The 11,835-nt window shown below is 39.8% G+C and overlaps 1 protein-coding gene across 1 annotated transcript in view; it reads left to right on the plus strand.

Moving 5' to 3' along the window:
* The window catches only part of KCNC4 (potassium voltage-gated channel subfamily C member 4), a 30,192-nt gene extending 21,582 nt beyond the window's left edge, over positions 1-8,610 (plus strand). Inside the window, exon 4 of the mRNA XM_063297737.1 lies at positions 7,916-8,610. Coding sequence (XP_063153807.1) covers positions 7,916-7,935 — 20 coding nt within the window. The 3' untranslated portion in view covers positions 7,936-8,610. The remainder of the gene's footprint in view (positions 1-7,915) is intronic.
* Positions 8,611-11,835: the final 3,225 nt, after the last annotated feature.

Genomic DNA, 11,835 nt, shown 5'->3' on the forward strand with positions numbered 1-11,835 from the left:
CCATTTGCTTCTTGTGCTAAGAGGCTGTCTTACAAAACCTAAACCCACAATACAAATATAAAACTTCATTGGGTGCCCCTGAGGCCAGAGCATAAAATGTTATACTTTGTTCCTCTGCTGCTCATCTTGCCCAACTTTCTGTGGTGTTAGTTTCACCCAGGACAGACTCAGGAACAGACAAAGCAAGATTTGCTTTTTCAAAGTGTCACTGAGCATTATTTAGACCTGGATAATTCTGCTATCACTATTCACTCTTTTCCTATTCTCTTCCAACCTTCTTCCTCTCCTTGTCTTGTCAGAAGGAAGGAGGGATGGGATGGGATGGGATGGTACTGTGGGTCTTGATATGACTCATCTGGCTTTAGGATGCAATTGCTAAGGGGTTTCTCACCAAGAAACAGAAAATCAATGTTTTAAAGAAGAGCATATGCAACTTAATGCTGTGTCTGGTTGTTATTAAAGTCAACAAACTGGCATAGAATTTTCATCTTGAAGTTATCATTTGCAGGGACTTTCAGTCCCAGAAAAAAGGAAAAAAAACCCTGTAAATAATGATCTGAGGTTGAGGTTTCTAGGAGATCTGAGTGGATGACCTCTCAAATTCTTTCTGACTGCACCATCCTGTTTTGGAGGTGACCTATGTACCTCAGGTTCTAAAACATGGAAGGAGACAGATAAAAAGGCAAGACTTTCACCACATGTATAAGCCCTATGCTTTGATAGCTGTGAATGACTTCTTCTGTGTTGTAGTGTGAGTAATATGCTGTTTAAATCCAGCAGGTTTGTCAGGCATTTGTTTCATAACGGCGTGTTTTGGCATTGTGCGATTTTACTAATTAAGTGTATTCATTTGCTTATTAAGCTTTCAGTTCTCAATAGTTAGTGAGTCATGCAATAAATATGCTGAATGCTGTATGCCTTATTCATCTGTGAGAAATAATACAGCTTCAGATAATCATTATAATGATAAGGCACTAATATATGGCTCCTGTTTTCATTGGCGTATCTGAGAAGAAAATGTTATTTGTAATGGGCCCAGCTGTGGACCACCCCAGTGTGGGATACTGTCAGTTTTGCAGGCTGAAAGCCACGTAGCCTGCATTTCAGTGGTTGCTTAAGCAGTCTTGTGTATGTGTAAGCTCCTTCTGTGCAGGCCTTATGGAAATAGATTGGATTGAAAGTAGCAACACTGTAGATTGAAAACATTTCCTTTGGTAGAACCACAGTGTATAAACATTTCAGCAAATATAAGGTTAAACATACAAGTGGCCTAATTTAACACAAAGGGCAGATTCAGAGCCCTCCTCTGTCTGAAAAAGGCAATGAAATCTTGCTTTCAACTTTAGATTCAGCTGGCCCAAATGTTCTGGCTCCTCATGGTGCAGGGAACTCTGTTCAAAGCTGCAGGATAATATCATTAACCATCAAGGTAGAATTTTGCCTCCTGAAGTCAACTTTGCAATATCAATGCAAATAAAAGCAATTACTGAGATACAGAAATTAATTTCTACCCTTTTTAATAATTCAGTCTTGCATATCTATTTATTTAATATATCTTATCCAAAGTGTTACGAACTCATAATTACAATACAGCATTGTACCATCAGTTTTCCAGCCAAAGCATACTAACTGTTCTCCTCCCCTCCACCATTGTAAATGGTGACTCTGCCAACAGGGCTAAAACCAAAGAATTCATGGGGATTATGAATTCATGTCTACAGTCCTCAAAAGGAAGATGCAGTCAGGTTAATGCAAGTATTATGGGACTGCAGCTAGAATATGCTAATAATGACTGGCTGCAAAAGAGAACAGGACTTTTCAGTACCTACAATTATTCTTGGCCTTACAAGTCAGGGTATACTTCTTGAAATTTCATTTATTAAACAGAGTCTGCGGATGGGATGTGAGGGGAAGAGAGATTTATGAATGATTGGTGGGCTAGTATACAAGACTAATGAGTAGTGATCGTTCAATGGCCAGCAGCTATATGGATCTGGGCTTCATCTATTCCTTGATTGGTATTCAGTGATTTGTACACAATTGTTTCTTATTACTGTTTGAAAGCAGGCTTCTTAACTTCCAATAGGTAAGTAGCAATTACCTATTTCTATAGCAGTCAACAGTAAAATAAAGTGTAAGCACATGCTCTTAAGACCTGGATTTAATTCAGCCACAGTCATCTTACTCATTACTGATTAGACAGCTGTGGCCTTTTGTAAGACAGGATGTTTAATCAAATTATCCCAGTGAGATTTCACCATTCCATTTATATGTTTTACAGACAATATTTATACAGGAAGTTTGTAGGGAAGCCAGTACAGAAAACCAGGAATGGTTTTGTTGTGCTAAATGATTTGCCAATCTTTTAAAAGGAACTTGGATTCTGGGTTGAAGAGGGGAGTGCTTAGCATGATAGGGGACAATAATTAGGCTCTACGTGGCCAGATAGTTTGTTACACGTTTGGAATCTGGCACCAGACAGAAGTTAGGTTTGAATCTGATTCCTGCTTAAAGCAAGGACAAACCTTTACCATCTGTCATAAAGAAACCTTAGTGAGCCAAGTATTTTTAATCAGCAAGAATAATATTGTTTGAGCCAGTGTTTATTAGAAGTGACATGCAGCCCCACTATGCAATTTTTAGACTTGGCATTATGCAACTTAGTGTACAAAGCATGACTAATATCCCTGCTGCTGTGAGAATAAAAACTAGAATTAGGGAGTAAGACACCAGAAAGCTTAGCAGAAGCTTTTTAATAGCAGTAAGACCAGCCCTGATAAGTAAAGGTAGCCCTGCTAGCTGGAAATTGAATGGACTCTGCTAATTTTCAGAAGAGTTCTTTGAATTGTTATAAGAAAAGGACTGTTTGGAAGCTAAGTGTTCTTGAGTCCTGGAACTCTTGAACTCAGATCCCAGTTCACTGATGTTTCCTTCTTAAATAGGAGGACAAAAAATGTATGAGTGGACATTTTCACACTACCACTGTTTTTGTTCTCCAGTTTTCCAAAAGCAGTTCAAAGGCCTGTGATCATTCTGCTGTCTTCAAACTCTGAAAGCACACAATGAATACCCTGAGTCAATCAGAGTTCATCTCTAGGAAATCAAAAGGAGGGTACAAAAATATGAAGTGTTCCACTCCTTGAGCTATCATTGATCCTAGACCAACAAACAGGTTTTCACCCCTACTCGACGCAAAAGGGAAGTGAGTTAAATTGATAGCTCTTGTACCCATCTGTATTTTCAGTCCATGTTCTGTACATTTGATTCTTTGCAAATAATTTCTGAGTGGTTTCCATTAAGGAAAAATTCCTGGCTGTGAAGATGCCATTCCTCCGTTGCACGGAAAAGCCTCCTGCAAGTTGTCATGATGAAACTATAGTATTCAGCATTTCTGCAACCCGTGCTTTCTCCATTATTTCTAAGCATAGTTGCAAGTTACTAGGGCAGCTTGGATGGGGGGTGGGGAGTAATTGTTCAGAATGCTTACAGAGAAGTGCCAGGAACAATACAGAAGCTATGCAAGGGAGGGGCAGTAGAAAGGGTAATGATGGCTGCTTTGAGAAGTGATGAGGCAAGGCTTCCCAGCAACAGAAAAATAGGCTACCTATAGAATTAAAACATTACAAATGGAAATTGTACCTGTAGCTAAGCCAGTAACACAGATGACTGTGTGGGACTATACAGGCACAGCTAATTTTTGGAATGGTGCAAAGTCTCTGTGTAAATCAACTGTACGCTGTTGTACAACTGTACATACACTGTTCTATGTAGATCTCTAGGAAGAAGACAAGGCAGATATGAACTGACATGCTGATCTAGTGAAGAGGTGTGCAACATCTGTTGGTTTGAGAGACCCCACCATGCTCTGCATGGCATGTTGAAGGCTATGCTTCAAAAGTGAGTGTTCCTTAACCCCCACAAGCTCTATAAAATGCAAAAAAGATACAACATTTTCAGCCTTACTCATTCTGGTGGGTCCACAGAGAGAATGCTGATAGACCAGATTTTTGCATTGATCCAGGGCAACATTTTGTTTCCAGAAAATTGTTCAACTACAATATATATTATGGCAAACGTATTGGCAGGGCATGTTAAAATAGCCAGCCTGCTGTGTCACCATCATACTTATCAGTCAAAAGTGCATTGATTCTAAACATGGAGGTTCCGTTGATTTTGACATGAGTGACACTGACAGACCAGTCTCCTGGAAAATTAGTCTGATTCTTTTTAAATACAGAATGAGGCATTTATACATTGTGTCAAGTTATTTTGTCAAAAGAGACAGTGCACATGTGAAATGTTTTGCATATTAATATTATTGTTCTTATTTTCAAATATCTTCATTTTCTCAGAGGAGCACAAGGAGAGTGGAGAAAATGGAAAGACAAGGATATTAGCTGGCCAATATGCTTAAATGTCATAGCAATAATTGAGCTGCCCAGAAATCATCTGTACTAGCGGTTTTCCTGCCTTGCCAGCAAGATTCCTTTTGTGCTTACTGTTAAAAGAAAAATATCAGTAAGGGTTTGCTTGTTGTAATGAACCAAATAGATACTTGGATCAAATACAGTCTTAGCTGTAAAAACAAGCATTTAATTTCTGCAGCATTTATGAAAGCACAGATCTGTCAATCTGAGTTCTCTCTCAAACGTTCATCCAGATCTACCCCTTTCAGCGAAAATGATCACAACCAAATATATCTAAGAGATTAGGCTATAGAACACAAGAAACAGTTACATGTGTGTGAACTCTTGGGCTGATAGGAATGTATTAATTTTGTATAAGAGTTACAAGATACTATAGAAAAAAGGGAGTTCAGAACTGAAACAGAAATCAATTCAGTTTGAGGGCTGGATGTTGAAAATTACAATTCTCTGTGTACTTATTAGGGAACATCCTGGAGAGCTCAGTGGAATTTACTTTTGAGGGAACATGCATAAGTTTGCAAGTTCTTTGATCATGCAATCTCCATTCCCTCTTTTCTTTCTCTCTCTTTTTAATAAAGCAATAGCTTAGGGAGAGGCATGTGGTTGATACATATAAAAAATCCTAACAGATCCAGCTAAGATGGAAAAGACTCCAGGCTGATATTCTAGACTGCTGCTGATGGTCTGTGCAGATAATGAACTAGGTAGACCAGTATCTGACTCAATATAAAAGCAGCTTTCTGAGTGCTGGGACCCCATTTCTCAGGGAAAGGGGTTGTGTGAAGCTCACCCTACATATATGAAACTTCAAAATCCAGGCAAAGGTGATTAAGTTACTTTTGGTTCTTATTCTCATTGGAGATTGTTTCAGTTTAACTGTCCCTGGGCATCTTCTTTCAGTAAAACAGGGAGATGATGAGAGGAATTGAGGGTTGATTCACTTTTACAGAACTCACTTGCGTTGCCTCTCTCTGTGTGTAGTTATCTGTGAAGCATTTGTGTACTCTGGTGTGTGTGAAAAGTACACCATACTACTACAGTAAATAACATCTATATTGTTTCCATGCAGGATAGGGCTTCCATGTATTTTGAACTGGCTGACTACTCCTGGGTTATACTCCCCTGCTTCCCATGTTCATCTATTCAAAGCTGCTCTAATAACTTGTAGTCTTAGGATCTCAGATGCTAAGCCAATGCTTTGATTGCCAAGGACTGCAAATTCAGATTGCTGGGAGAGGAGATGACCTGATATGCCTGTTTCCCCCCTAATTCCCCTCAGTGGAGAAGATTTGCCCTTCATTAGCTGCGTGAGATTTTATAAGCAATATTAGATTTGCATAGATTTCCTCTTTCATAGAGAGGCTTCAGTCTGCTTATAGCAAGCTCACATATAGCTTGGACTGTGCCTCGTGTGAGTGAAACAACCATTAGAGATTAAACACTTGTCATTAGATCTAATATGCTTTTTAACTGAGGCACTTCACAATGCCAGCTGCAGGCCAGAGTGATTAGTCATCAAGTGATGTGATGTTGACATGCATATGTGAAGCAGCTGGAGCTCTTTCTGATCATGACTTGGCTATAATAAAAACCACAGAGGATACTGTGCAATGATAATACAAAACCCCAGATATCACCAGGCTTCAGTCCCCCTTAAGCTGGCTTTGCTATTTTTTTTCCAGACTTCAAGCCTACCAGCAGCAGTTTGGCAGAATGAAATTCAACCAATAAACTTTTCCCCACCAAGGGCTGCAGTCCTGTGGAGAACAGCATTTGTTCAGCCCCTTGAGGCATATCCTTCCATCAGGAAAAACTTACGTTCAGAGCACTGCCTTCTCATAACAGATAATGCTATAATATCAGCAATGGAAGGGAGAGGAGTTTTCTATGAATGGATTCCTTTTGACTTCAAAGGAAAGGCTGGCCCACCAATTAAAGCTATGAATTAAAAATCCAGTCATTTAATTATCAGCTGGATGTTCTCAAACTTAGGTACAGCACTCCATTTATCTATACCCATTTTTTAACTTGTAAAATGAGAATAATGTGCACAATAAATTCTCCTTGTCCAAACTGAATATATATCTCTTATGGCTTGGTTTACAGTTTTGCCAAAAGGGAAGACTATTTTCAGGAACTAATTCTGTTCATTCCACCTACCAAGTTGCCCACAATCAGCCTTTCTGCACCTGGGGTTCCTTAAATGGGTTAGTCTACCCAGAGCCCCCATAATCTGTGCTCATCGTGGCCATTTAACCATGCTATCTGAAGAAGATGCAAATGGTACAGGTCAGGAAGGAGCCAGGTTGTTGAAGGTTACCTTACACACTGTTGGCAAGTTGTGTCCCCAAAGGAAATTGTAGCAGAACTAGAGTTCTGAATCCTTTATGAAGGCAGTGCTCGTTCTACTGGGTAATGAGGGGGAGTAATAGGGAAATTTCATCTGCCTTCAGTGCCACATTTCTTCGCTTTTCATGGCACTCCATTTGGAGATTACCTTTTCCTGGAGATGCCCATGCAGTGGCTTTTGCTTAAAAGACTGCAACTGAAGATGTACCCTTCCAGATGCAGGTCTGGGTATCTGGTATTTCTATAAACATTAGGTGCAATATTCTTGGTAAGGTTAAATTGCCGAAGGCTGTATTATAAGTCTATTTGCTGTTTTTTTACCTCATTGATATAAAAATGTTTTGAAACAGGGTGAAGTAGTTGTCCCTTCCTTTCTTTAAGTAAAAGATTTCTGCCTCAAGAGGCCTGCATTCTTACTATATCATCTGATTTAATTTCCAGTCTCTTAAAGTTTTATTAAAATAATGCTAAAGTAAATAGTGACTCTGCAGATCTAGTGTGTTAGCCAGAAACAGATGTGTTCCAGAAAAGTATTCATACAGTCCAAAATGTGAGGTGGGCATCTCACTGTGAACAGATGCTACCCTGTAATGATCTGATGATCCTTCTACTTTAGGAGATGATACTGTGGTATGATAGCAGTTTCTCAGATACTGGCTACCTAAAGCTAGTAATGAGAATGCTCTGTGTGTAGTTGGTCAGACATGGTGCTCTGAGCTTTTGTTTTCTGAGCTTTCACTGAGGTTTGCCATCTCCTTCTGACTCAGCCAAGCCACCATAGGTGCCATCTGGGCATTTTCTCCAGCCTTTAGAAGGCTAAGTGAATCATCGCTGCTCTTCCCTTCAAAGCACCTTTGGACCTTCCAGCAGAAAGCTCACATTTTTCTGTCATCTAGCTATAAATAAGTTTATTTTAAAACCATTCAAGTCCTGGTAGTCAATGGGACGCAAAAAGTATTTAATAGTGCTGTCAGTGCCAGACCTATTAAATCCAAAGAACTGGAAAAACTAACTCCAAGGCAAACTTTGGTCATGAGACAGAGACAAACTTAAAAGGAGAATTGGATAGATTTTATTTTGTTTTATTGCCTGTTTGGAATCTTTTACTGCGAAAAATCTGAAAATCCTTGTTTTTGCAGGACTGTTGAATCCTCAGTGACTGTCACTAGAAGCTGGGATTGGCTCAAGCAATTTTCCTGTTAAAATGTATACGAGGAGAATGTAAGCTAGAAGGACCTATCTATTTGTTGTAATCCCGCTTGCTATGTATTCAGTGTATAAAAATGTATCTGAGACATCCAGGGTTACTCCATACTATCAACGTCAAGATGGGCTCTCAACCAGTACAAACATTTGAACTGTTTCACAATCAGCCTTCCCCCTTTTACTGTGTTGACCAACTTGTTGGCCAACATTGCTGCTATTTCACTGTAGAAATTTGAATGGTTCCTGGACTTCATTACAGATGGACATTGCTAATCTTAGATACCTTCCAGCAGGCTCTTGCAGATGCTTCAGTATGTAAGTGCCAACTTAGCATTGTCTGCAGATAGTATTTTGTTTTAGACTCTACTGTGTGTATTCCTGGCTTCTTCAATAGAAAATTCCCTTTCTGTATATGATATTCATGGAACTATTTGGGAATTTGAAGCCACAAGATGTTGCAAGGTAAAAGTAGCTTGTGGATGTATTTAACGAAAAAGAAGAACCATTAGACTGTTTTTTCCCCAGTGCTGTTACTGCATCCCAGACAGTATTTAGTACTATTATCCTCTGTGTTGTACACATGCCTCTTGTCAAACTATACAAAAGTCTTAATAAAAAGATCTGGGAGCTGAGATAACAACTTTGGGTATTCTACTGTTGCCTTTTTAAAAATAACTTGGTTAATGGAAAGGTTGACCAACCACCACAGCTAGTATAAGGTTTCGCTGGACTGCCATGACAGTGATACGGACCTTGATTATCTACTCAGAACCCTTGCATTCATGTCATAGCCTCTCACACTCTCCAGCACAGTCCTTGGGAATTGGTTCTCAGAAACCTAGTCTATAAAGTGCTTTCAGCACAGAAATAGGACACTGATGTTCTCATAGCCGTGTAGTTCCCATATTAACTGCTTGACAGCCCCTCTAACTGAAAGTGTTTGTGCATCGCTATTCGTTAGCTCTTTCTGGAATAGCCAGAAGAATTCATATCTTCAGCCAAGATTCTCAAAAATGAGACCCTCAGTGCGAGCAGTTCCAATGGAATTAAAGCTGTCATAAGTAATCCAAGAGACAACTGTCCCTTTCCCACTCCATAATGCAATGTTTCTCAACCTCAGCAACTTTAAGATGGGTGCAAAGCTGGCTGAAGAATTCTGGGAGTTGAAGTCCACCCATCTTAAAGCCACTGAGGTTGAGAAACACTGCCATAATGCAGAGTATTTCACTGTGTGATTTCCTTCCAGCATAGCCAATTGCATTAAGTGGCTGTGCCAGAGGGTAATAGAGATTCCTGCTTTGTGCATGGTTTTGTATATCTCCTACTTCCCCGAAGAAAGACTTGCAAGATGCCATGCATGCATTCGTCCTTCCTGTAGAATACTCAGCCTCACATCTTGGATGAAAGTGAGCCTGTCAATTACTCTCCTCTCTTAGGAATGAAATTGTTGGTCTCTTAGGGATAATCTCCCACAGCATGATAAATCTTTGAACAAGATCTCCCCCTTTTAAAAAAATGTTAACAATAGTTGTACAGGTTCTGAGGGACTTACCCCAATCTTTCCCACTCTGGCAATTTTTTTTCAGAAGCTATAATTTCCTTTATGTGGGGACGGGTAGTATAAGATTACCTGCAGTTCATCCCTGCTAGAGCAAAGAGCAGTGAGGAGTGATTTTAACCAGAAAAATAGCTTGGTATGGAAGAATTAACCCTTGGTTGCTGTGTCTTCAATTAACATAAGAACAAAACACTAGATACCCAGTGCACGAATCTTCCAAATTATATCTAATTTGGTCAATTTTAATATAATCTTCAGTTCACATATGTTGGCAGTAGTAGTAATAATGTATATATATTTTTTTCTGCAAGGAACTTAAAGTTGTATTAATTCCTGCTACTGTTATCCACAAGGCCACAGGGAAGAAAAGATTAAGCACACGTTGCTTAACCAAAGGTCGCCCAGTATTTATTTATTAATTTCCCGTATATTTTGTCTTATCTCAAGGAGCTCATGGCTTTCCCACCTCCAATATTATTCTCAAAACAGCTCTAACCTAAGGAGGTAGGTTAGACTGAAAAATAAGTGGCTCCTACTAATCTTTGTGTGAGCTTCATGGCTTTGTGGGGATTTACACCTGGATTTCTCTGACTCTAATCCAACATATCACACTCACTTTTTGACCTGTACAACACAATTTTTGTCTGTTTTGAAATCTTCAGCAAAATGTTACTCTATAGGTGCTTTATTCCATATTTCTGCCAGTCAGACTTGCACTCTAACATACTTCATTCTGTTCTCTTGCAAGATTTTCTGCTTGCTTACATAACACAGTATTCCGATGCCACTGAGCATGCTCAGTCTTCATTTGGCTGTTTTGGAAAATTTCCCCTCAATTTTATTCCTAAAGATTTGTTATTGTTCTGGAAAATTTGGGGTTCTGTCAATGCTATGTCTACCCCTTTTGGCTACAAGGGCAAGAGCGCTCACCTCTAAAGTCTGGTAGAGGAAGGGATTCCTCTATAAAGAATAAGTAAATGTAATTGACCTTACATTTAGAAATATAAAACATAGTTTGCATTGGAAGGATTCACTGTTATTTCCATTGATTAGAACAATCGTAGGTCTGTAAATCCTCACAGAATATAATCAAAACAAATATAAAAATCACAGGTAAAAGGAATACTCCTTTGTAGGTCAGGGAGCAGGTTCTATTGCTCTCTGTCAAAAGTGAAATGAAATGTTTCAGAACATTTAAAACCAGCATTCTCCAACCTGATTCCCTCTCAGCATGCTGAGCCCATCATTCTGAGCCATTGTGGCAATGGATAGGAACTAGTCCAATGCTGCTGGGGAGCACCAGATTGGGGAAAGCTGATTTAGTTAAATATCAGGTTTCAGTTCTTCATCAAAGGCAACAAAACCAGCCAAGCTGCATTGCCAGCTGCATGTTTCAGCATCGGTGTATTATTAGAGCAGTTTATATACCTTCCACAGCTACTATGTCAGACTGTTTGCGAAGCAGGAGGTCCTTTTACATAATAACATGAATCCAAGTTGCTAAGTAAGATGATTGCTTGTTTGCATGTATGTTAAATGCAGAGTCATCCAAGCAAATGGGACTGACGCACTAGGGAGCATTGCCTTTTCAACTCCCCACTCCTCAGCTGCTTTTTATATTATGACTTGAGAGATGTACATTCCATGGCAGGCATTGTTTTTCTCCCTACAGCCTCCTCCTGTTTGTGTTGCTACCATTGAAAATGTTTCAAGTGGCATTGCTGCTCCTCTGTCTGCTTCAGCTGTACTTGGTAGCCTGGCTGAAGAGAACCCTATGGAAAAAGTCAGGAGGAGGACAGTAGAGCTACAGGTGGGATACAGGAGAACTGCTAGCTCCACAAGGGTTCTCCACAAAGGTGAGTGGTGCATCCCACCTAGAGCACCAATGAGCAGTCTAAACCTTCCATTCCAGTTTTCCTGCTGTGGCATTCTTTCCATCCTGTGGTCTCAACAGAAAAGTTAAGAGGGGCAGAACTGACTTGTCTCTCAGCTGATTTAATGTTCATATTTTGGCAGCAGCAAGTAGGCTGAGATCAATTCTTTCTGTATCCTACTGCCCTGAAAACCCAACACTTTGGAAAGCTGCCCAGTTTGGCTGCTGGCACCAAGCCCACTCATCTGAAACCACAGCCTTCAATCTGGAAAGAAAACAGCATCAAATCCTAAACAATCTAGGCACTGTGGAAGCTGGCCAAGAATCTATTACAGATAAAACTTCTCTGGGAAGCACAAAAAGAAACTGTCTACTTCCACTGAGATGGGGAACAGCCATTTGTAAGTCAGGATGGCCTGAAA

The sequence above is a fragment of the Candoia aspera genome, chromosome 3 (genome assembly GCF_035149785.1).
Source record: "Candoia aspera isolate rCanAsp1 chromosome 3, rCanAsp1.hap2, whole genome shotgun sequence".
Classification (NCBI taxonomy): Eukaryota; Metazoa; Chordata; class Lepidosauria; order Squamata; family Boidae; genus Candoia; species Candoia aspera.